Source organism: Cygnus atratus, chromosome 1 (assembly GCF_013377495.2).
Source record: "Cygnus atratus isolate AKBS03 ecotype Queensland, Australia chromosome 1, CAtr_DNAZoo_HiC_assembly, whole genome shotgun sequence".
NCBI lineage: Eukaryota > Metazoa > Chordata > Aves > Anseriformes > Anatidae > Cygnus > Cygnus atratus.
Genome location: NC_066362.1, coordinates 179521410 through 179548493, shown reverse-complemented (window position 1 = coordinate 179548493; position 27084 = coordinate 179521410). Strand labels below are relative to the sequence as shown.

Sequence of the window (27084 nt, the reverse complement as noted above, 5' to 3'; positions counted from 1 at the left end):
TTAAAAGAAAAGCCACATTTTTCAGAAGTAGAGCTGCCAATGTTCCCATTAGTAATAGCATGAGAAGGTCTTCTCCCACCCTGGGTCTAAACCAAGAAGTCACATGAAAACTTGAGTTAAAGATTTTAAAAATTTTTATTAAGTCTCTTCTACTTCCAATAGGAAGGCTGTAATTTGCTGAAATCCTAGTTCTACCTTCTGTATCTGCAGCTAGGTTGGAAGATTTTTGCATTTAAGATCCTTAATTTTTAAACTGTTACAGATGAAGAAGAAGATGCAGACATTAAAGCAATTTTTCAGTGTTCCTGAGAATTATAAGTAGTATCTCCTTAGAAAGGAAGAACAATAATTCTTTATTGCCTAGATGAGAAGTAGAAGAACAAAAATATATGTATTACATTTTGTGAAGTGGGATATATTGAAATATTGAACTATGCCTCCATGTATAATCTTACTGGCTTTTTTTTTTACAGTTAATTAGCAGAGAAAAATTAAAGAGGCATCAAAACCATCTGCATATATACATAATGCTTCAAAGATTCTTGCTAAAAAGAGATTCAAAACCATATTCAACATCCATTGATTTATATCCAATGCCTTTTTCTAAAAAGTTAAGAAGTTAACTTACTAAAGTAACCCAAGTAACATCAGTATTTCAGAAGAGCTATAGTTTGAAGAATTATTCTTAAGACAAATGCATAGGATCTTGTTTATTTGACAGATTAAGTATCTTGTTAGGGTATTTCTCTGAAAAATAGCATTTTTCAATTTATCTTTTAAAACTGAACTCCTGATGACAAACATTTTTCATGACTTTCAGAAGGATCAGTATTCTAAGATAACAGAGCACAGCATTTTCTCAAATTGCACATATTATCCAGGAGGTGACTGAAATATCTGTATGTGGGAAAATAAGAACAAAGATCTTGCCATACAGGACAAGAAGATAAGTGCACAAGCTAGTACCTAACAGTCCACATTTCCAACTTTTGGGGACATGATGTATTGTTCTGCCTTTGTTGTTCACACATACATACAGAACCATGGTATCCATTACCTCCATGAATAATTATATAGACTGGTTTATTTCAAGTTCTGTGTTACGCAATACCATTAAGCTTCTATTCTTTTAGGAAGATTATTGTAATGATTTTTCACTTAACATCTAAAAAAGTTTGATTCCTCAAGTGGTATAGCTATTTTCTGAATTTTTTTTATTGAATTTCTGCACTGTTTAACCTCAGTTTGGCTTGTATCACTCAAAAAAATAAGTGGACAAAGAAAAAACGTTTAGTCATTATAACTGTATAGTCCAAAGACACATTCTCTAATCTATTTTTCAGAAGGCTTGGGAAAAGCACTTCTAACAGAAATTCTACTAATGATAATAAAAAGCTTGAAGACAATTGAAAAAATTGAATGAAAACACACAATCCATAATTATGGTGCTCTGAACTAGTACTTACACCTATTTTATCTACTGGTTTTATCTGAATTTTATGTAATGGACCAGATAGAAAACCACTGATGAAAATGATTATATTCTCACCAATTTCAGGGGGCTTAAGAGCAGATCCTAAACATCTAGCTACAGTAAGAAAACATTAAAAAAACCTCCAAGTATTAAGTCTAGTGCTTTCATCATAACCTGTAAGGGGATCTACTTAATGCAAGGAGTTAGCAATACACTTTATACTCTGCATTGGTGATCAAAGGTTTACTGCCATCTAGTGACAGCTCTGTGCTATATGAAAAACAGTTGCTACAGCCAAAGTCATTCCTATTGAACAATAAACTACTTGGGCTATCTCAAACGGCAGCAATTTTGGAAGACTCAGAGAAGTCCCGCAGTCTGGATGGAGAGAATCTGAATCTCTCACTAGAACTCCTCGGAGTTATTTTAGCACATTTCAAATTTTTAGCAGTGTGGAAGCTTGCTACTCCTGGACTTTATTAATAAAGACTTCCACATCAAGAGTTTTAATCAAGCATCTTTCACAGTGTTAGAGTTGTTTTCTTAATGCCAGTACAACCAAGAAGTGGCAGCAACAAGCTGCCAGTTTGTGGAAAAAACAAGATTTGTTGTCAATGACCTTCTTGTTAAATACATTTCAAGTTATAGATGGTCTAGATCCTGATATCACACATTTAGTCAGGGAACCACCAGCCAAGCTGTTGCCTATATGGCTAAAAAAAAGCATCACTAGCAGCTGAAGACTGGAAGTGTAAAATTAAAAGGCACCATAAAGGCAAACAAATAAAGCCTTTCACAGTCACAGGCAATTAAAAGTTCTTCTGTGCACTGATCAGTATCTAATCTCAGCTGCACGCCTCCATTCAGTATTTATTAACCTTTTCAGAACCTTACTGCTTAGTTGGCTAAAAAACAAATTTCTACACGCACTATTTAGTAGGTTTTGTAGTGGATGCACAAGCCCAGAGTCCATTTCATTCTTTCACAAGCATATAGACACAGTAGAGGCATTTTAAAAATTAAAATAATTTTTACTCATTTGAAAAAATGGAAGTAGTAATTAAGCATAATACTTCAAATTTTCACCTCTACAAAATGCTAAAACAAAAAGGCATTTACATAGCAAGCATGGAAAACAAACTTCACTGTCCAATTTCATTAAGCCTGGCTGTACTGGGTCAGGCTGGGATGTTAACTTTCCCTGCAGCAGCCCATACAGTGCTGTGCTCTGCACTCGTAGCTAAAACAGCAATGGTATCACACCTGTGTTGTGTCTGCTGCTGAGCAGTGCTGGCACAGCATCAGGACTCTCTCTAACTCCCCTAGGGGTGGGCAAAGATGTGAGAAAAGAAACATCACCAGGGCAGCTGACCTAAACCAAAGAGATATTCCATACCATATGATGTCACACTCAGCAATAAAAGGTGGAAAAAGGAGGAAGAGGGGAGGGGTGGGCTCTCGTTGTGAAAACATCTGTCCTCCTCCCAAATACCAGCTACATGCATTGAGGCCCTGCTTCAAGGACGTGGTCAAGCATCGCTCATTGGTGGGAAGTAGAGAGTAATTTCTTTCCTCTGCACTTCCACATAGCCTTTACTTGTTTTGTTTAGTTTTCCCTTTCCCCCTCCCTTTTCCCCTTTCCTTTTTTCCCCTTTAGTTAAACTGTTAATTTTTTAGTTAAATTGTTTAATTAAGAATAATCTTTCCTTAAAATTTTTTTTTCATTTAATTAAATCCTTATCTCAACCCGTGAGTTGTTCTTTCCTTTACTTCTTCCCCTCCTCATCTAAGGAGGGGGAGTGAGAGCGCGGTTGTGGTGTTCAGCTGCCTAACACAATAAAACCACCACGCTGACACCTTCAGAACAACTGCCTGTGCAAACAGTTATGTTTGTCCACATAGCACATGACACTGCGGTGACACAGCTGACTGGTTCTTGAGCATCCAGGAATTTTTAAGCGCTGCTAAGTAAAATCTTTCTACTTTTGCTAAAAAAAAACTGTGTGGCACACAGGGAGAATAGTACATACAGATCTCATTTCCTTTGTTAATGGAAATCAAGCTTGGAGTTTTCCTGCACTGGATTGCAGATCGAACAATCTACAATTAATACCACATTTCTACTGTATCTCTCCATTTTCCCTAATAGACCAGAATATGTTAGCATTCTGGAACACTTATTTAGACATTATATGAAGAAAAAAGGTTAGTACTCCAAAACGTTCATCTTCGCTTATAGAAAGATGACAACGCTAGGAAGAAGATACCATGGGAGAAGAAATGTGTGTGTGTATAAGCAGTTTTGTATCAGGAAAGGAAGCCACAAAGATCTAGACTTAAACTGATGATGGGAATACGGCAGACAAAAGTACTAGTGTGAAAGTAAAAAGGTTGTTCTCACAAGAACAGATAGAGTAATCTATTTTACACATATTAGACATATTACACTTCTTAGACAATTAAGTAAAAACCTTCCTATGATTTCCAGCAACTTCACCGACAACTGAGAGCATTTGGCATTCTCAGTACATGCTCACTACTCATTAGGAACCATGACTACAGTCTGTTTTATAAAAAATAGTTACTTTAAAGAAATCAAACCAACTACTCTCGAGATGAGTATTTCAAGCTAGGACATTAAAACAAAAGAACACAGTTTAAGTGAAAAATTCATACCGAACAGGTGTCTGTGGAAGTATTACATTAAACTCCTCATCTGGATTGTTTTTTCGTGGTGTTCTCTCCAACTGTGAGCTACAGAAATATAAAACAGACTTATGAAGCACACAAGTAATCCAGAAAAGTACATTTTCTATAAAGTGTAATTAAAATTAATCTGCAGAAAAAATATGGAACAGATTAAGAGATCTAGATTTCCAACCATTCCACATGTTAGAGCAATGTAATTTATATTGTTTAGGAAATCTATGAGTAGGTTGTTGGACTGGATGACCCCCAAATTTCCCTTCCAACTTGAAGTTCTTCCTGGAATTCCTTTTATAACAACTTAGCCTGTATGTACAACTAGAATAGGGACTGCAGCACCTCTCCTATAAAGAGAGGCTGGGAGAGCTGGGACTGCTCAGCCTGGAGAAGAGGAGGCTCAGGGGGATCTCACCCAGGGCTGTGAATCCCCGCAGGCAGGGGGCAAAGAGGCCGCAGCCAGGCTCTTGTCAGGGGTGCCCAGCGCCAGGCCAGGGGCAGTGGGCACCAAGGGGCAGGCAGGAGGCTCCCTCTGAGCACCAGGCAGCACTTGTGTGCTGGGCAGGCGGCTGAGCACTGGCCCAGGCTGCCCAGAGAGGCTGTGGGGTCTCCTCCTGGGAGAGAGGCACAAGGCGCCTGGATGGGGTCCTGGGCACCCTGCGCTGGGTGGTGCTGCTTGAACAGGGAGGTCGGAGCAGATGGCCTCTGAAGCTCCCTTCCAACCTCAACCATTCTGTGATTCTGTATTATGTACCACTCCATTTTAATCCAATTCTAAATGAATGTGTTTTCTAGTGTAGGTAAAGTCAGTCTCGTACTGTGAGCACACATCAAGTGAAGTTGAATTGTCAATAACCACTGTTACTTCAGAGTACGACTAAAAAAATCCGATACATCTGCATTATTGAGCAGCACCAGGGAATGTGCCAAGACACTGGTACTCAACTGTTTATTCTGTTAAACTGTCAGTGGCATATTTCTGTCCCATGCAAATCTACTATTCCTCCCAACAATTTCTGGGTACAGGCCAGAGGTCAGAACGGGCTCAGGAGCACTCCCAGCAGGCAGCTTATACATACCACCAGCTGGTTTGAAGAAGTTTGACAGCAAGGACCCAGCTGTCCCCAGAGCCATAACACTCAGGCACATGTAATAAACTAGCACGCGACCTCCTCTTTGCAATTCCTCAGCTGCCACTGGACTGGAGGGACTTGCACAGGAAGAATTGGGTTACAAAGTCCGTATCGTTTTATCTAGATATGTAGCAACTTGTTTTATGATTACTTAGCTGTAATACAAAGCAAGGTTGGCGACGCCAGAAATAGCTGAACTACAAGCCTAAGAGATCAACAGGATACAGAGATCTCCACTTAGAACACAGGACAGGGTGGGGGAACAAGCTCACGTTTTCTATTGTAGTACAACAGCAGTAAGAGGAAACATTACCATGCTATGACATCGGGCTGAAGAGTTTCATCATGATCCAGAAACAATCTTGCATCTATGTCTTTGTTTTTGAGATACAGCTCATTGTATTCTTTTGAGAGAACCTCAACCTCGAAAAAACATTGTAAAGTTTTATTTTACAGCAACAAATTTGACAATTTGCTCGATAACATAGGCTAGCACTACCTCATGAATACAACCGAATACAATGCTGAAAAACTAAGAAAATGACCTTGGAACTCACAAAGTCACTTCTTATACAAAAAGCTGAAACATACCCAGAGGAAATTTACTGTTCCCATGTGCAAACAAAGATAATCCTTTATAAGGAAAAACAATTGAAGATCATGAGACATTTCTGAAGAAATATAGGTCTAGATACTGTGAAAGAGCTAAAAATAGCTGGAGTAGAAGACATAGACCTGCAAATCAAACTAGTGTTTCTAGGCTTTTAAATCTTTCCTTCCAGAAAAAGAATAGAAAAATGTGTCTTTATGTGCAGGAAACATAAAATGTGTGCCTTTCAAACAGCTACTAGACAATCCAGAAGGTCCCCATCTCTGCTTGTTTGGAGATGGAACCTTAAGGATGCAAAGCTTAAATTTTATTCTAAGAAGTTTTCTTATTACTCATTAATGTTTGTGTTGATGTAGCTTTTAAGAGACATGCCTAATTCTACAAAAACAAGCCATTATTTCATAGCCCACATTCTTTTTTAAAATTACTTCTTTTAAAAGTTTCTTAGTTGATTAGATCCCACATTGATACATTATCTTGCATGAAAAGTTTGTGAGTTTGAGTGACCAACACTAACTGGAAGTCTAAAACTGTTCTTCAGGGCCAGATACCAGCCTCCAAATCAACTCTGCCACTGTGCTTCTGCAGAAACAGTCAGTCACTTCAATCATCTCTTCCCTGAACCCTTAATCATACTAAATAATGCTGTGCTCTAGCACATTCCAACAAGAAAAAACAGGCAGTGCATACAAGAAATTAACCCCGTACCTGTCCAAGCAAAAGCTGCAAGCATCTCTTACATGGCTTTGTTCTTCATCCTCTTTTTATCTTCACCAAATTTGCACCAAACTGATTTCATGGTTAGAACTTTGAGGTAAGGACTATTAAATCCATAGATTTTTAGACTCCAATCATTCCTTTAATTTTTCATTAACAAAGTTCATTATCTTTTCATCTTTCGTTACCCTCCTAATAGTTTAAACATTCTTTTTGTCTGAAGTATTTCAGTATCCTATTAACATCTATAAGCTTCAGATTCTTTCACTGAAAAAAAAGCAGCTTCGAGACCAAATGGCAGTACTGTGCTATTTGTGAAGAAATCTTCAGCCAAAAATAAAAGTTCTGAATCAACCCATTCATTAGTTCATAAAGCTTGACCATCAAGCATGCAAGTGAAGACAAATGTAAGCAATAGTAAGCCCCAAAAGTTTTACTTGTTTTGGAAACAACATTAAAGTTTATTGGAAGCTCAGTGTTTTGTGTTTGTGTTGGTGTTTTTGTTGTTTTTATTATTTTATTTTAATGGAAATAAAAGACAATTCAAATGTCCCTTATCATTAGCAATTGTATGGATGAACTTTGTTATGATTGACGGTTAGTTGGTTTATATATAAGGATTGACTACCTCTGAAATATACCTGTAACTTTTTGCTTTGTTTTTAAACACACATCTCATGCAGGTTTCAGTAGAAAGACTCGTGATAGGTCTTTTCTTCAAATATTATTTCATAGATTTTTCTTCAGCAGTATTAGGCTATTATTCCGATACTATGCTTAAATTGTGCAGTTGGTTGAGAACCCTGGTTAATTTGAGGATAAACTGTATAATGACCACTGCCTCAAAGTTCATACAGGGCTTCTAAACTGTACAGACCCAAACACAATCTAGACAGATTGCTGATACAGAACACGATGTTGCACTGACCCTGAAGTTCATATTGAAAGGGATAAAGAGATTTCAGTGGGTCTTGTATTTCGTCCCCCACCCAACATACTATAAAATCGAACACAACGTATACTTGGCATACCTGCAGACCTTCAGTCTGACAAACTGCTCATTTTCACAGGGCTCTATCTAACAGTGACACACAGCTAAAACTACTCTTTAAAGAACGATGGATGTAACTTCTTTGAAAGAAGTTCTCTTGCATGCAATTCTACAGAGGTACTCTGCTGCATCCAAGCTACGACTCAGTAGGATATTAGTAATTCTACAAGGACACAGCAGTGCAAACTCTGCCAGTTGCGAGACTAAGTCTGATCTTGTGGAAATTTCTCACACATGACTAAATACATGTCCCAATTATAGAAGGGATGTAATTGAAGATTGTATGCAACCACAGATTGACTTTAGAGTCTTGATATTCTAAATTGTAACTTAAATTAATGACTTTACCAAGATTATGGACATTCAACTCTATCATGTTTTGCTTTGAACAAAACCACTAGCTCAACCTCAGGAAAATCATTTATTAGATTCAAATGTAAATGCTACATATACCCAATGAATCCTGGAACCCCTGTTAAGTCACATTCCTGAAACACACTGCATTTTGCTAGATTATTTCACAACAGCCTATCAGAACTTGATCAATGTGTAAAGAGAATCTTAAATAATCTGGCATGAAGTAAAGTACTGCTGTTGAACTTAAATTATTCCAATTACCTGTGGTAGTCCATTTGAAGCTACAATACCCATAGAATTCAAGAAAGGAATAAAGCTTGTGAAATACACGTTTTTGACCTAGAAAAAGGAAAAAGCATAACATTAGTAACATATGCAGGCAGCCATGCATACACTGCTTTCATGTCTTTAAGAAAAGAAACTAAATGAGATGCTTTTATAATGCACTGTGTTTTGTTTTCAATAAAGCAAAAATACAGTTACCTACATATCCAAAACTCCGTTACATGTAAGCATGCAGCATATAATCCACAGCTGGAACATTAAATTTAAATGACTAAACTGGAAAAGAATAACACTCCTTCCAACCCCCTTCTGCTTCTACTATGATCATCTCCTTGGGTATTCAAAAACGGTCCTTTTTATACAGGAATAGATTTACCAGGAGAGAAATAGGGGAACTGGGATTTTAAAATCCCACAAAGAGCTGTGCATTAGGTGTGTACATTTTTCCACTGTGGGATACAGCCGTGAAACCCCCCTCCATCAGAGTAGCCCACGCTACATGCTCTGATCAGCATTTAACTGTGAAGAATACAGCGTGAAGTTACATATCCCTCGTAAAGTTATCACCCATACCATGGGACTATTTTTTTTAGACTACCTACAAGAGAAACTGCACAACTGTACAATACCCTCACTACTGAGCTTAAGAGAATCAAATAAGCACAATTAGAGATTTTTAAAAACTGTTTAAGCAAACACATTCCAGATGGGGTTTAGCAGAAGACCTAACATACATTAAAACATACCTTACCTCATCTAAATTACAATCGTGCTCTTTACAAAGGATTTCAATAACTTTTGTGTCAGTATCAACTTGTTTTGAAGTGCGTGTACTCCTGTTCTGACCTCTTCTTGGAGTTCGAGTTGAACCATTCACAGTCACTGCAGTCACAGCAGACTCTGGAAAGACAGGCAGAACCATCACAAGGTTAGAGTCACCTTCAGAAAAACATAACTTCAGAGATTTAATTATTTATATGACTTTTCAGGCACTTAATTTTTTTCCCTTTTTATCTGTTCAGCTGGGTAAGAAACTTTCATTACAGAAAATCTATAGAAAAAGAAAACCAATTTTTTAAAGTCCTGTATCAGTATTTGGACATTGTTTTTAAAATACTATTCAACAAGAAATTTAATAGCACTTTTTGTAAACAGCATAGAATATTTGTAAGCAGCATAGAATAAGTAGCAAGGCTAGGAGAGCCTTGTCTTTTCACAGATGAGTACTATTTTTTCTATTTTTATAGAAGTGTGAAATGATGAGCTGAAAGAGTGACTTGACATTTCTGAAGGTTAATGAAGTCACACAGGACGTAAGTGCTGGTGGGAACCTGGAGTATGGTTCTACAGAGAATTCTTCCTTTCCCCAAATATCCCAGTCAAACAAGCATGAAAAAACAAGTTCACCGTGAAGATATCAAAAACCTTAACTAAAATGAGGTTAAAACATCTTGTTTTCTTAAGCTCAAAGCAGACAGCCTCAATACCGTCAGCTTGAAATATCTGAATTATATTAAGAACATGTTAATACAGTTAAATGTTTTAAAACTGATACTCCAATCAGTATGCTGTTCTCATTTGTAACTTCATTCACATTTGATACTGTTCTATGAGAAAATGTGACAAATGACACTGCTCTGGCGGTCGCATCTTAATCCCCTCAACTCTTAGCCAATATCATAAAGCTCAGACAAATGACCTGATTTTTGGGCAGTCCTGTGCAGACCCAGTAGCCGGACTCAATGATCCTTGTAGGTCCCTTCTGCCTCAGGATATTCTATGACGACATTGTTTAAGCACAACGTGAAGCCCCTCGGTCACAAGGATTTGAATAATGCGTTGTGTTATTTGCTAAAAGAATGAAGCACTGAGTGACAGCTTGAACAGCACCTCTATCACACAGCCCAAGTCAGAATAATGCCTTACACTTACAACAGTTGAGACCCATATTTGCAATTTAGACAGAAGTAGTTCTTTTTCAGTGTTTCTTTTTCAAGATAGAGCACACACATCCTGTCTTTTAATAATGAGTTTTTTTAATGAGTTGCCGGTCTTCATAGTTTCACTATGGATATTTAGTTGTAAAACAACAGAAGCACGAGTAGATTCAGTCTATGAATTCCACTACTTCACCCAAATCCAACACAGGATATACCTGTGTATTATCAAAAACTGTTTTCTACATGCTGCAGCTCCAAATACTTTAGGGTACCAATTCTGTAGCTTGTGGAAGAAAAATATTCAAAGACAAAAATAGATTTCTATCTTTCAAAGTTACAAGTAAATGCTTCCTTTCTCTGACTTTCAGTGGTTTCCCAGGCTTTACATATGAAAATTGAATGTACAAAAAAAGTTTGCTGAACATGACTTTCTATTGGTAAGACTCATTATATTTTTGCCTAAAATAAGGAAGAACCACTTGCTAATACAAAACGGACGTAATAGAAATCTACATTTCTACATTTTTCCTCTCCCGTTTTATTTTGAGCTACAACTGCAATCAATTTATCCACCATGTATTTCTTTTTTAATGTTTGTGTAGTCCTGTACCTTGCACACTTCAGTTGTCACCATACTGCTATAAATCAATGAATTGAGAATCATAGCACCATCTTCTCCTTTTGTAATTCAAAGCAAACCTAAATAATAGTACTCAATCAACATCTACCCAGAATTATTTTACCAAACCAAGACTACTCTTCTTGCAGGCTTCTAAACACCTGGAATGGGCAGAGGACATTGCAAATGGATGGCAGGAATAGAAAAAAATCAAAATATCACTGCTACATTCAAATAATTTAGTTCAAGTTCATTAGCATCTAAATTGAACTAAAATATTAAAAAATCCATTTTAATGAGGTTAAGAAATTTCATTATATTAATTGTGAATGTTGTTATAAAGACTAGTGGAAAGTTAACAAATTTACTTTCTACTTAGTTAACAAAAACCTGAAATCCTTACTGTATGGTTCCTTGAGCATAGCAGGTGGTGACAGTTTGATAAAATAATCTAAGACACACAGCAACAACTGGAAAGAAATCACCAGGTCATCTTCCATTTGCAACACTTTACCTGCAAACATTAAAAGGTAAGACAACTTAAATTTGAAAGTCATTGTTGGAAAAATAAAGATGTGGAAGTTTATTAAATAAAATACACTACATTCAGTAGTGAAATCATTGTGCAGGATGCCCATGTTCTTCAAAGCTTATGTTTCTTAAGGGGTTTGTTGTTCTGGAGAAAGCATGCATAAAAATACGTATAATTCATGTAGAAATTCATTTTACCACAGTGGAGTAATTGTGTAGACTATTTTACCTACACGTACTTCTTATTTCTGCACAGTTCTTCTTCACTTTTTTTGTGGTCTCAGTAAAACTTTGTGAAAGCTTCTAAGTATTCAAAAAGCATAAGTGAGTTCCCAATACAAAGCGAAGAGAAATTCGAAACATGCTTACTGTATGCCTGGCCTGCCCATTGTATATGAAGTGACTTGCAAGTTAGCAAATATTAGCATGAAGAGCACTTTAAAAACTGCATTATCCCAGCTGTTCCCAACTTATGATTCACATGCCAGAAAAGATCTACAGAGCCATCCCAAGATTTCCAGTGTCTCCACAAAGTGTTTGGAGAGCCGATAGCAATTCAGAACAGCCATAGACACTACTTGTGTGCTATTTACACGTACAAATTTTGTATTTATTTTGTAACCAATTTCAATAGCAGAGATGTGTACACTTTGCTGAAAAACAGATCCGGAGGAGGCAGCTGCTAAGACACATGATGCATTCCTTTTTGTAGGAGCAGTACAATGAGACAGGACTTCTTGTACTACTGTAATTGTTTCGTTACTTAGCTTTAACTGGGATTTCAGCCTTTTCTAGGAAGAACTGTAGCATTCAAAGGACAATTTCAGGGACTTCGTTTAGTTTAAAAAGATCTGCCAGTCTTTTTGGGTAGTCAGCCATTACTAAGATACTGGCAGACTATAACAAAGCATTTCAGAACAGACTCAAATACAGAATACCGACCTTCAAAGTAAAAAATCTCTTTAAAAGCTTTACAAAATATTCATAAACTGGAAGCAATACCAGCTAAAAGAATAGCCCAACTGCATAGAAAGAAGTATTACTGAGTAGTTTCAAAGCCATGCAGTCAGAACGCTCTGGAACTGTGCTACAGCTATTTGTAAAAAGGATGCTATTCTCATATTGGAGGTGTAAAAACAAACCCATAAACTCACTTCAACAATATTCAGCAGAATAACTCTGTTAATCAAAACTCACCTTTTGCCAGCAAAAAAGTAATCCAGTAATTTTTTAGGACTAATACAGAACTGAGTTCAGCAGAAATCCTGTAAACAGACAAAAATAAAGACTCCACATTAACAGTTCTGTAAAACTCTAATTTCTGAAAACATGCTTCAGTCTATGGAACAATTTAAACAGCATGCAACATTTCCCATATAGTTAAGCTTATTAATTATTACATTCCCTATGCAATTAATACTACACGTGAAAAAATTAAGTCTTCTGTAAAGCCATTCAAGAATCAGGAAACATCTGTACCATCCTTGGAAAAGAAAGTGAATATGGATAATTCACTTAACTGTTATGAGCTGTTTTCTCTCGTGCCTTTGACTAATGCCCTATTCTCCAGTCACAGCATGAACTCAATCTCATTTGGGAGTTGCTAAGGCATCTTTTCATCCATTCATTTGTTGCTATGATTAGGAAGCTCACTCTCCAAATGTTCGTTTCCACCAGGCCGAGACACCCGCCATTGGGTGGAGATCCTTCATGGAGGAAGTGATCAAAATTTATACATATATCACTTCTGCAGCTTTCATCATCTCTCACTGAAATTCAAGTCCCCACTAAATCTAAATTAAACACACGACATACTATGACTTAGGTCAATCTTAGCAGGTTAAAAGACAAAACACAAACATCTTGACAAACACAATTTGGAAAGTCAAACTTACTCACTACTGGGTTGTTCCAGATAAATAAGGCCACAAGTCCTAGAAAATAAAAATAAATATTTATTTTTAACATTTCCCTGGAACTATGCAATATCTTTGACTTCAATATAGTAAAAAAAATGCTAGTTCTCAGAACATTATTGTAAGTTTTAATAATTCTGACTCTCAGAAGAATATTACCAGACCAACTCAAGCCCTGCCAGAGCTGAAATAATGCTATTGCTAAAGTGCTTATGTCAAAGTTTAAATAGCAAACAATTTTAATTTGGTACAATAAAATTTGTTACTATTTTCTTCCAGAAAAAAACAGTATTTTTAATGTATAGTTACTCAGTACCTTGTAAAACACAACAAAGCAGGTGCCACAGCTGTACAGACCACTCCATAAGACATTTTTAAACCTTTACACTTTCTGCAGTGTCGTTGCAAGCCTTGTAATACCTGATGCTTCTTCTCAATTATTTTAGATACATGTCATCAAGAAAAATTCAGTTTATACAAAAACACAGCAAGAAAAAAAACAAACTGCAAATCCTTCTGGCTGAAAAAAAAGTTACTGCAATTCAACTGTAGCAGTGTAAAAACAGGGAAAAAAAGGATTTTTAAAAACAAAACTGTCTAAACCAAAATTAGAATTCTGCATACGTAAGTTTGGCTGTATTTTAATATGTGCGCAACAATTTGCCTCTTAATCCCTTCCCTCAGCGATACGCTGGACAAAAAGTTTTGAAAAAATAAGCAAGTGAAGAAAGAACTAGGGAGGGACACAAAAACAGAATGTGCCTGTGTAAATATGCAATGATGCTTTTACAGCTCAGGAAAGACTTGCAATAAGTAAAAAATAAATATTAACAAGCTGCATAGAACTTCATAGCTTTAAGGCAACTAAAAAGTTCACAAAAATATTACAAATATATACATTACTCAAGCTAATGTTAACGGACTTTGAAAAGAAAAAAATTAAATCACAAGACACATTGGTGCCTTGATCCTATAGTCTGTCTTCAGGTTAAAGAAGAGTGGTAACTTACCAACTTGGAAAAACTGGACCAAAAAAAAGCATCCACTTGAGAATCTCCTGAATTTTAAGTGACACACAGGAAGCTCTCTGCATGCTGCCATAACCAAATTCAATTTATTCCATACGAAGATGAGAACGTTCCTTGATTTTGAGTGTATGGTCAGCTAAACCACTCGGGAAGGTTTATCTTGATTACAGTTGAGAACTGCTGTTAGAGCAGTCTCTGCAATGCCCTGAGACTCTGGAACAAACAGCCTTCAGTTCCAGATCTGGGACACAGAAACAATCTTATTTGTGCTTTTTCTTTCCAGAGCTCCTAAGAAAAACTCTTGGATCAGGAACTGGGGGGTAGGCCAGTGTAAAAATGGAAACACCATTAAATAAAAACTATTAGATCATAAAACGATCCTTCTTACATTTGCAAAAATCTTAACAAAGGGACTAGCAATCATTTGTCATGCTATTTTTACTGTTTATACTGCAACAATGGGAATGTTCAACAGAGCATTGGAATAGTTACGGAGTAGAATATAAGATGTGTTTATTCAATGCACGTAAACAGCTCCACTTAACTAATCTGTAAATATTAGCACACAGTTTAAATGAGCACCTCTAATAAACAATTTGAAAAATACAAATACCTAAACGTTGACCGCCATAAAGAATTCGTTATTTCAAAGTGGAAAACGTACACTACCTTTCAAACTTGTGATATAGTGCAAGTAAGACATCATATTTCTTTTTCAGCCTTGATACAGTGCTATCAACTTTAGTGCTTACAGTATCCATGTTAACATCCACTTCTTTGAGAAACTGAAAAAACGTGCACACGCTGGAAAAAAAAAATATTATTTTAACTCTGAGAATGAGTATTCTGAAATAGCTCTTCAAAAAAAACTAAAAATCATTGCCTTGCTTCACTAGACTTCAACATAGTCTTACTAAAACTAGCAGTGACTGAAAACCTTGCTTTGGGAAAGACTATTTGTTTACCTGGAGCTCCATACACCACCTTGGCATTTTCTAGATTTAGAAATACTGTTCAGCTAAGTACCACAGGTCTCTACTAACACAGGTTCTACTACAGAATGAGAATTTTCTTGGCTAGTACAGATATATTTGGTAGTCCAAATTTGCTAACTAGATACATCTTCCTTATTCTGCCAGTAAAACCATAAATACCCAACACTGACATCTTGACTCTTCTGTTCTGCCTAAATGTTCTACTTTAAAATTGTTCTTACTACTCTAAGAACATAAACCATGGCTTCATCCTTGCTAAAGAAAGACCTAGGAATTAAAACAGGTGAATGCATTGAATTATATGGAACTTCAAGTCTTACAGCACACATTTGGCAGCAAGGACAGCCCTACCCTTTGGAAATAGTATTGTACAGGGGACCAAAGTCATCCATGTAATACTATGGCCATCAAGAACATGTGGTTTTTATTGTTTTTTTTAACCAAAAAATGGCTAAAAATTAAGGTGGAGGAAGCTATCAAACATTTTGATTCTTTATCAAAACAGTTTTTTGAGAGTTCTGTTTGCTTTGTAATAAAAACAGTCAGAAGTTCATTTAGGAATTCTTTTACCATGTAATGAAAAAAAAGCCTTTCAAATATATTTGTGTGGCTCCAGAGTGCAAGATGACTGGTAGCAATCTCTGCCAGATTGACTTTATAACCGGTGAAAAGCCCAGAACTAGCGAGCAATTGAGTATTGCTAAAAGCAAATAGAATAATAGCTTATTCTTTGAAGCCTGAGGGGAAAAAGTGTCTTTCAGTTTGCAGTGCAAGTTAGTCAGGTGAATGCGTTCTGTACTCCAGTAGAACATACTGAACATCACCTCACAAATGTGATTAGATTTCATCCGAGTAGTTTCAAGTCAGTCAAAATTGAACAGATTAAGTTGAAACACAGGACCTGATCACTGTTCTGTGAGATCATATGAGGAGAAGAGGCATAGAGAAGTCTAACCATAACTGATGACTCCCAGGAAAAGAATATTCTGGCCCAAATCTAGAATTACCAACCTGATGTGCTCCACATCCTGCCTTAGCCTCCTTAGCATCCTTGGTGCTGCGTGCAAGGGGAATGGTAATCTTGACACCCCCCCTGCAGCAGGATGCCTAACCCCTGCTGTGTATTCCCATTTTTGCAACACGGTCTACAGATGTGAATGTTTCCCCCCAACAAAAACTTGTAAATTCACTCCCTTGGCTATCACAAAGACAAGGATGGGATACAATTACAATTGCTACGATCTCCTACCAAATGCCCATCTCCCACACATTTATGGTGAGGCTTCAGCCATGATAAAACCACAGCAATGCACTAAGCTGCTGACAAACACCAGGGGATGATGCAGTGCCTGAGAACATCAGAAGGCCCTACTCACCCACACAGGGAAGGGTTATTAGGCAGAAAGCACTGGAATCCTGCTCCTTCAACAGACCTAACACAAGGGTACACCTATTGCTGTTGCCACTTAACTTTACATTAAGAACAGATACACTGTAATCCTCATTTCTCTAATACGAGCTTAGTGAATGTAAAAATATAATGGTAACATTTTTGAGTCAAAAGCATGTAGAAAGGTAAAAAGTTTAAAATGGCATTAAAGTGTTTGAAAGTGAGCAACATACTGGCAAACGATTTGAATGCTAAATTTTTTTTTTCCCCACTTTTTGACTTCGCACAAGCCTAATGTTAATGGAAAGGTTTTACAGAAAATCTTGATATAGAGAAAGAAAGGAAAATATCAAGCATGATTTATACCAAGTTAAGTCAATTCAAACTTTATCAAGGACAAGAGTCAAAATTGTCATACGCCAATCATAAGTTGAAGCAAACAAATGCCATTGTTCCCTCAACTAGAATAAGATAGCAAGACTCCTAGTTTACTGAGACACACAGTAACTGCCATAAGTAACCTTCATTTTAAAATCGAGCCTAATACACAAAGATTCCCACTGATTGAAATCTAAATTCACAAACACTTACCTTATGCTTATACTTTTCAGAAGCTCTGTGAAAGTGAACGTCATTTCATCCAGATCAATTGCTACAATAAAGATACAGACTCCCCACGTTTCCTTTTTCTTTTTGTCATAAGCCTTTCAGAAAAAAGAAAATGGGTTTTATGTGTATTATGTAATACAAGTGGGTGGTATATAGAGAACATTAATTTGTTCACAGTAGGTTAGAAAAAGTAAAACAAGAGACCTTCATGCAGACATTCGTGTATGATAGCCAGTTATTTGGTAAGTGAAAGCCAGTAAAAGTTTTATATTACAGATGACAGATCAAGTACTCCAATTCTTACTATAGACTACAAAATGAATTTTAACTGTAGCTGTAATTCAGCTAAGCTTCAAAATAAAAGCTGTGGTTCCACTGAAAATTTATATAAAGCAGAAACTTTTTTTTTAAATGTACATTAAAATTACAATTTGAAAAATAGGAACTGTTTCCCATTCAGGATTACCTGAGGGAGCGAACATCCCTCTCCCTACCCATACCTCATCATTCAGTTGCACTTCCACTGTTATGGACACAAACTACGTTTTACCATAACAAGACACAGAAGGTTAAGGAATGAGGAGAGAAGGATTTGTTCCTTCCTAGAAAGGAGGCAGCCATGAGAACCAAAATAATTAGAGACACGGAAATAAATACTCATGAGCTTTATCCTACAACTGGGTCTCAATAGCACAGCTGAACCACAAACATCTCTAGCAAGTCATGGTAGTAACAAACACCTTTAACCTTAAAGCAGAGCCAGGAGGGAGCTGAACTATCAACCTCACACTCTTCTGCACTGCTTAGTTTTAACCCGCTCCCTTCCCTATTTTACTTTTTCCTTCCCCACCACCCCAGCTACCTGTCTCCCAGGCAGTACCTCTTGGAACCATAGGGACCAATTCAAACCAGCAAATACTTTCAAAAGGCAGCAGGGACAGGATCACACCAGATCTAGCTCCCTCCATCCTACATGGTCTTCCAGAACTACCCCAAAAGCCTCTGAACCCTTGATACCCCTCCACATCCTCACTGGAAGTAGCACCTACCCCTAGTTTCCTCTAGCAGACTGCAAAGCAGCTCTCTCGTCCTCTCAGCCACTTTTAACAGACCTCTCCCTCACTCAATGGTCACACACTGAGGTGACAAGAGCACCATATGGCATCCAGAGCAAAACCCAGGGAAGGCACTAACACGGCTGTCCAGCTGTTTCTTCCTGAAGGGGACTAACCCTAAACAGTCCCAACACAAGTCAGTTCACAAAACTCAGTCTGGCAGTGAGGAAACCAACTCTGGCCCTCTTCTTCATCACTTTAACCATCACTAATACCTTGTCATGTCCACAAATAGCACACGAAAGATTTCACTAACATTGCTAATAAGTCTTCTACAACGGCTACTTTTTTGGGACCAGCGTTCACACATTTGTGAAGACTGGCTGGGACCTCCTCCAAAGCATGAAAAATTTCATTTGTTGGTAAAATAGATTAGGTAAGAATTATAGTCTTAGAATATCCCAAGCTGGAAGGAACCCACAAAAATCAAGTCCAACTCCTGGCTCCACACAGGACCACCCAAAAATCAGACCATATATGTGGGAGTGCTGTCCAGACACTTACTGAACTCCATCAGGCTCAGTGCCATGACCTAGGGAGCCTGTCCCAGTGCCCGACCACCCTCTGGGTGCAGAACCTTTCCCTAACACCCAGCCTGACCCTCCTCTGTCCCAGCTCCATGCCGTTCCCTCGGGTCCTGTCGCTGTCCCCAGAGAGCAGAGCTCAGCGCCTGCCCCTCCGCTCCCCTGGTGAGGGAGCTGCAGGCCGCCATGAGGCCTCCCCTCAGCCTGCTCTGCTCTGGGCTGAACAAACCAAGGGGCCTCAGCCCCTCCTCATGAATCTTCAGACCCTTCACCATCTTTTAGCCCTCCTTTGGAGGCTTTCTAATAGTTTTACTTCCTTCTTATACTGTGATGCCCAAAACTGCACACAGTACTTGAGGCAGTCTAGATCTGAATGCTAACTGACCAGACACCTTCAACAACATGGTAATTGTCAGTTAAGTTACTTTCTTCCTACATTCCTATTTGAGTTTTTCTATGAATTGTGACACCTTGTACAGCAGATAATTATTTTGAAAGAAGCTCCTAACAGACTGAGATGCATGTGATAATACATAAAGGAATGCATATTAGTATCAACTAGCCATTGTTTTTTGTTTATTGGAAGCTTTCACCTTTTAGACATTTCAGGTACCATTATGTACCACCAGCAACCTACAGATGAGGCAAAAAAATGTGGGAATCCTTGAGGGAATTTTGCATATAACAAAGGCTTTGTTAAGAAATGCACTGCCACTGTCTCAGACAACTTCAACACTCCTTTGCTAAGAGGTACAAGCCACAGAACATAAAAACAAAAAGCATCCTATAGGATGGGGATGGTTTCTCCTGTATTAGTGTCTGTGACCCATTGAAAAAAATCTTTAACGTTACCTAGTTAGCTACTAAGAAGGATGACTATTCACTTCCTGAGGACGACACCATCAAGGTTGATCTTGTTTAATAAGGAAGTCCTTCTCACTTTATGCTCCTGCAAACTCAGACCATGGCACTGCTCTATAAATACAATGTCTTGTAGGTCAGGAAGACTGAACATTAGGAAGCAGAGCCCTTTTTCCTAGTATGTTGCCTACAAAAACAAGGTTAGCTCCTTTAGAAGCCTTAGCTCTACACAGGGAGGATGAATGCTTGAAGGCTATAGCAATGGTTTAGTTGGTAAGAGCAAGGTCTGGTTTTGCAAGAACAATCTTTAAACTCACCCCAAACCATACTGGTTTGATGAGAACAGCTCATTTATTTCTACCATTAAACAAGACAGCAGCCTTTCAATCCACTAGATTCAAACTACTACAGCAAGTCAAATTCTAGTTATCTGGACTATCCCCATATCTACTGCTGATGTTACATGTTGTTTTGGACATCTTGTCCTCAACCAGACAGATGTTGAACAAAAATTCCACAGAAGCCAGAATAAACTAATAGATTATGAGTATTTTTCTACTAGCAAAGAAAGGTGAGCAGTACCTGAGCACGCCAACCTCTTAACATCAGCTGAGTGATGGAGAACAGGAAAAGAAGCCAGACCACCAGGCTACATATACACATCATGGGATTAGGAGAGGGGGAGAAGAGGTAAGAGTACGTCTTCCCATTACATCCAACTGCTGAGTGATCTCCTTTTCATATTCCTTCCCTCCCAAACCATACAGATGTTTTTTTTAAGTCATTTCCTATACAAACCAAATAAAGCCATGGAACAAACTGCAGCAGCATCACTCAGTTCAAATACTTTATGAATGGCATACCTTTAGACAAGCCAATCCCATGACACAGATAAATGGTTTGTTTACAGTTAAAACCAGACAATTCATCCCAGATAGATTTACTTGAAGGCATAGGAACATATATAAGACAAATTCACAGCCAGAAATTCATTCCTGAGGGTTATCTTATTGACCAGTCTGACTTAAGCTCTTTGTTGATACAGCTCCACTACAGAAAATGGGCAGGACAATGACTCAATGTTTGTTCTTGACTGCCAGTCAGTTAAAATAAGGTAACTTCTAGTAACCTGATTTCAACTCATAAATCAAAATCCATTAATCACTAACTCAAAAGATTATTTTGCACTCAACAGTTCATATAGGAATTGTTTATTTGCTTTTAAGCATTCTGGGGAAATCAATGCTGTAATATTCAGGTAATATAGGTCAGTTGCATTAAATCAATCTAGTTTTCTGTAGAAAAAAATCTAAAGCTTTACAGAAAGTCTTTCAATATTTCTTATTCTGCAGTTACTATTACTATTATTTAATTTATTTTTTAGCAAATCATCAGTTTGCCTAAACCTAGTGAAAACAACCTGGAAGATTAGCTTAAAAGGCTCAAACTGAATTACTGTGCAATGGGATCATTGCCTCTCTGCTTTCCAGATGTTGCTGGAAGTTAAAGAGAACTGAAGTTATTTCTGTTGGTGCCTACCTCAAGATGGTCTCCAGTGCTACAACAGATGCAAGGAGGAGATGGTAACAGGAAATCTCAGTTCTAGTCTACACAATTAAAGATATTTATTATGAAAACTGTTATCTGTGTTGGCAGAATGATTGCCTACAACAGTGACCCAGGAATAGAGACTTCTGATGATGTTGCATAAAAGAAGGTCAAGAGAAACATAGATGAGAAGTATACAAATAGAGACAGGTACTTTAATTAAATGGGATGTCACACTGAAGCCTTGTTTTATTAACGGGAACACTCAGAACCAAAATCTCAGCCACCACATTTTAATACACGCAATTACCTAGATGGTATGAGAAAGACTCTCAGGTATGCTTATGATTACAGGTACAAGATGGCAGGAAAAAAAGATCAAGAAGCGCTCACAATAAGAAACTTAACAGATTTAAGACCTGTAGAAACAAATTTATAGGAAAAAAAAATCTGAAAATGAGTGAAGTGCCCACTATCTACATACAAAAAGTTCTGTGTAAAGACAAATCCTCTATTTTTTCAACAGTATTTTTTTTCTATTGAAAATTTGACAAGTCAAAAAAAGTACATGCCACTTAATTATGCTTTTCAAGTGCAAGAGCAAAACACTTACATGCACTGGATCTGCTGTTAAAATACTGAGTAAGACCAGCTAGAGGCCATGGTGATGATTTATATTTGCTATGGGACTTCGAGCAGTTTTTATGCTTTATTTAAACATGAAGGATACTACAAGATCTGTGACTCTGCTCGTCCAGCTGAAGCAGCAGATTCAGTTTTGCTGCAGTTCTGCAAGAGACAAAGCTCCAGCCAGAAAATACTTTATTAGCTTGTACATTTTGTGCTTTTCCTTAAAGTAAGAAGCCTCTGCATGTCATTAACATGAGGAGTAGGTGGTTTATCAACCATAATATTTTTTTTCATGATACTACAAACAAAGATTTACTTTACTCATGAAATTTGAGGTTTGGAACGTGACCAGCTGATCAGCTTTTCTGTCTGTCTAGAGCAACCTTAAATATAGCAAAAACTATTTTGTTCCTCCATTTAGGCTGCAGTTCATCTTTTACGTTTCCTCCACTACGAAAATAGTTCTACTTGAGTCAATTAAGTGCTCTGCAGCATCCCCATAGCAGTCAGAGTCAGAACGTAAGATGCGCAACCAGAAACAAGAAAAGATGACAAGAGGGCCAAGTTTCTCAAGTAGTTCCATAAACAGCAAACAAAACGCAAAGCTTTTACCCAGGCATCACAAACTGCAGCAAGCTGGGCAGCTGAAACACACCAGACCCTATTTCTCAAGGTCCTTTGCAGACTCCAATTTCTATCAGCTTCCTAAAGCACTGATTTTCTTTGCAGAAGTTTGGTTCCAATTTAGTCAACACGCCCATCTGTTCCTCATATTGATTCTTTCCAATACGTTAAGCGATAATTCACTTTATTTTTCCTGATAACCTGCTTCAGATTCGCAGGTTGTTCTCTGCCTCTCAGTAGCAGAATATAACAAATGCCCCAAACTTTCTCCTAATAATATAAGTATGGCTTCCAGGACCTCTCCTCAGCTTTCTCACACCAAAACCCACATACTGCTGAAAGTATGTCAGTACTTCCACTAAATCTATTCACTCCACCTAGAGTTTACAGGCACTACTGATTCATAATACAGATTGCAGGTGAGTTACAACTGGAGTACAAGGGTCCCCATACAGGAAGCCAATTTGCTAAGTCAACAACTGTCAATGCGTAAGAGTTTTGTAATGAAGATAGTGAAGACAACACTAAGCCAAACGTTTTCTTTACCTAAGTAACTTGGTTTGGCAAACAAGATTAATGACAGAATGAGCAAAAGGCTTTGTGTGACATTAATGCAAAAGCCTTATTTATATACGCACTACCATGTTTGCAATAAACTTGCACTGGAGTTCACCAGATACAAAACAGAATTTAAAGCAAAAACATCTTTCTGGCTATGCATCAGATAACTTCTTTCATACCATATACCAGCAGTGCTGCATCTCTGGAACCAGCATTAGGGATTTTGTCTCAGAGGTCTCAAGTTACGACTGTATCATGGAAGAGTGCAGTTCAACTCTGGTTGTCAGAGGAAAGCTTTAATGTTCTCTGCTTAGGAAGGAAAGCCCCATCATCTTTGCAATGTTTTGAACAATTTCTCTCTGCAGATTTAGCATTTCAAACTACACGCTGGTCTCATTTTCCAGAAAGACAGGTTACAGGAGAGACACGGCCATGCTTTCTCCTCCTACACACCCCCCAGCAGGGTTCAGCTGTTTCAAGGATTCAAGGTCCAGCTGCATAACCTTGAGTCAAACCAATGAGGAAACAGAGAAGCTGAGAGCTGTAAGAAAAGCTACAGTGTGGACCACGCAAGATAAAGGTAAAGTTACAGACAGAAGTAGGATCATTAGTAGCTCAGATTCAAAAGGAAAAAAAAGTCAATACAGAAAGGTGTAATATCCTAAAAGGCAGAAAACAGCAAGTCAGTTTTGGTGGTGCTGGTGGATGATGGCATGGGGGAGTTATTTCAGGGAGCAGCACATACCAGCCTTTTTCCTCCCAGCTAATGCCTGCCCATCCAGCAAAAACACCTTAAGTGTCATCGAAGTGCAAGTACACTCGGGCTCATAGGTCATTACATCCTAGCTATCTTTTGTGTGCTTGCCAAAATAGTAACTGTAATAATAATAAACCTTGTTTGCAGAGTCTCTTTGCACGTGGCTATGTGTACCCTATGCAACCCAGAAGGGGCAGTTAATAATAGATAATTTTTACTTGAAGTTACTAAACATTCATTAAGGATGTATCGTGTTCAGACCAGGTCAGAGCCCACATGTGGGCCCTGAACCTCTATCATTCACACAGTATTTTGTGTCTCAGCCTCGCTGCCTCCTTGCTAGCACTGCAGGTCCCCTCCATATCCTCAGAGGAGGGCAAAACTGAGATCAACAATAAAAAAAAAAAGAGGCTGATGTGATAGTGAAAGTAAGGTTTTATGCTCTGTAACAGGTTAAGAGTCAGGATCATTAGATGCTAGCTTTATTTCCATCAGCGGTCTTATGATTTGACCTGCCTTGAGTCAAACCAGCTACGAGGTGAAGCAGAAGACTTCCGGCAGGCATTTGTCTCAATTTGTGTCCTGCTATTTCCCTTTTCGCTTGAGAAGGGAAAGCAGCTTGATAAGCAGCTTCTTCTGCTCGTGTTCAGAGTTGAAAGGTTAGTACCAATTAGAACATGCACAGCTGATGCTTGTAGGACAAACACTGACACAGCCCCTCACACCGCACCCCCTTACCACAGGGAAAAAGGGAGTGGACACTTAAATACAGCCTCCTCCTGAGTGCTCACAACCTAAAGCAGAAAGTCACACTGCAAAGCCTCGCTCCCCATGATAACAGCCTGACTTGAAAAGAGAAGCAGCAATTAGCCAGGCTATTAATTTGCTTGATTTCAGCCCCAAATGAAGCCTGCTGCTTCAGCTAGAAGCAGCAACTCCAGCACCTGCCAGTTTCCTCATTTCAACACCTTGCTGATATGTCAGAAAGTTTGAGGAAAACATCCAGAACTGCACCACAACACAGCATAGGCCTTTTCCTACATAGGGAGTCTCTTAGGATAGACCTTATTGCACTTGAGCTGCAGGAAGACAAACATTAGTTACACATCACAATGAAGGCCTTGTCATTGTCCTGGTCTGAACAGATAAACAAAGTCAATCACAGAACCATTAAGGTTGGAAAAGACCTCCATGATCATCTGGTCCAACCATCCCCCTACCACCAGTGTCACCCACTGAACCACGTCCCTAAGCACCACGTCCAACCTCTCCTTGAACACCCCCAGGGACGGTGACTCCACCACCTCCCTGGGCAACCCATCCCAGTGCCTGGCTGCTCTTTCTGAGAAGAAATGTCTCCTCATTTCCAGCCTGAACCTCCCCTGGCGCAACTTGAGGCCATTCCCTCTAGTCCTATCACTGGTTACCTGTGAGAAGAGGCCGACCCCCAGCTCCCCACACCTTCCTTTCAGGTACCTATAAAGAGCAATGAGGTCTCCCCTGAGCCTCCTCTTCCCCAGACTAAACACCCCCAGTGCCCTCGGCCACTCCTCACAGGACTTGTGCTCCAGGCCCTTCACCAGCTTCGTAGCCCTTCTCTGGGCACATCCTCTGATGTGGAAAGGGAGGGTTTCCAAAGCTCTTTATCTTATCCAGCCACTTCTAGATAATCAGTGAAATGACAATTTCACCTGAAAGTGAAATTCGCAGAATTATACTGAAACCTGTCTTGGTTTTTTCACTTGACAGGACTGACTACTTCCGTTTCGGTTCATACCGAGAAGCCTGACTTCGCTTTTAAGTAAGTGCTCCCGGGGGAACCTCCACAACCAGAAAATCTTATTTGTTACAGCAAGAGCCACACAGCCTTTCCCCCACACCGTTTCTGTTCTGCGTCAACAAACTCACAACTGCACCAAGAGCCACTTCGAAACCGCAGGCAGCGAGGTATCAGCAGTGCACAGCTCCCACTGCAGGAAAACGAGCGGCAGCCACAACAAACACACGGATGCTAGACCCCAGATGGGGGGAATAATACCCAAGCTGGGCGTTTTAGATTTAAGTCGGGTCAGTATCACAAAGCTTTGGTTGGGTTTAAACTGTGTCATAGCCATTCTCTGAGTCAGCAGTAGTACGGGGGTGGGGGGGTGGGGAGTGACGGGAGAGAGAAACGTTTTAATCTATTTGCACACCCAACGACTGATGTTGAATAGGAATACCTGAGCCACAAGTACATACTGATTACAAGCATGCAAGGGGAAAACGTAAGAGTTTGACAGTAAACTTCACATTTTTCTGCGGCCCCTTTCGGCACCTCCTAAAGAGGGGCATAGCAGGCAAAGCACACAGGGGAACAGGTGGGGATGACCCCTCTAGAACTGCCTTTGGGATGCCTGAAATAACTCGCAGATGGGGCTGACCACGGGTCGGGGATTCCTGCCGCCGCTCAGGGTCGGTGTGGCGGAGCTCCCCACCCCCTGCCTCCCCCGGGGAGCGGGTTGCCCGGCCCCACGTACTCACCGGAGCTCCATCGGCGGCGGACAAGCTCTCGTACGTCTTCCACGCCTTCTCCCTGACGCTGCCCGACACCTTCAGTGCATCGCAGAGCGCCACGAAGCCGGCTTCCCCGACGCCGAGCCTGGCGAAAACAAGAGCGCACAGCCTCACCTCCGCCCGCCGGGCTAACGGGGGCTCCGCGACCGAGCCGGGCCCGTTAAACCAGGCGCTTACCGGGGGCTGGCGGGCGGCGGGGCGCTGCCGGAGCCGCCGTCGGGACTGGAGCGCTGGCTGCGGGCGGCGCCCGGCCTGCGGGGGGGCTTGGGCGGCATGGCGCGCCCGGCCGCGCTGCCTGCGCTCCTCTCCCCGCCGCCCAAACCGCGAGAAAACTGCGTCACCGCCAGCCGCTCTGACGTCACGTCCGCGCCGGTCGGTGCCCCGCCCCCTATCCGCGCCGCGCCGCTCCGCCCCCCCCCCCGCCACCGAGCCCGCACCGGGCTCGAAACCGGGGCGCGGAACCCGGAAGGAGAAGCCGCCCGCCGTTCGGCCAATCGCAGCGCGCCGTTGCTCGGCGCTGGCCAATGGGAGGAGGGCTCGGCTTCGCGCCACT

General features: G+C 39.6%; 1 protein-coding gene across 1 annotated transcript in view; it reads right to left on the bottom strand.

Moving 5' to 3' along the window:
- RB1 (RB transcriptional corepressor 1) overlaps positions 1–26877 on the bottom strand; it is an 84627-nt gene extending 57750 nt beyond the window's left edge. The window contains exons 1-11 of the mRNA XM_035553446.2: positions 26709–26877; positions 26499–26616; positions 17341–17453; positions 15034–15168; positions 13316–13354; positions 12618–12685; positions 11293–11403; positions 9082–9230; positions 8307–8384; positions 5624–5733; positions 4151–4228 (exon numbers count right to left, since the gene is read on the bottom strand). Coding sequence (XP_035409339.1) covers positions 4151–4228; positions 5624–5733; positions 8307–8384; positions 9082–9230; positions 11293–11403; positions 12618–12685; positions 13316–13354; positions 15034–15168; positions 17341–17453; positions 26499–26616; positions 26709–26806 — 1097 coding nt within the window. The 5' untranslated portion in view covers positions 26807–26877. The remainder of the gene's footprint in view (positions 1–4150; positions 4229–5623; positions 5734–8306; positions 8385–9081; positions 9231–11292; positions 11404–12617; positions 12686–13315; positions 13355–15033; positions 15169–17340; positions 17454–26498; positions 26617–26708) is intronic.
- Positions 26878–27084: the final 207 nt, after the last annotated feature.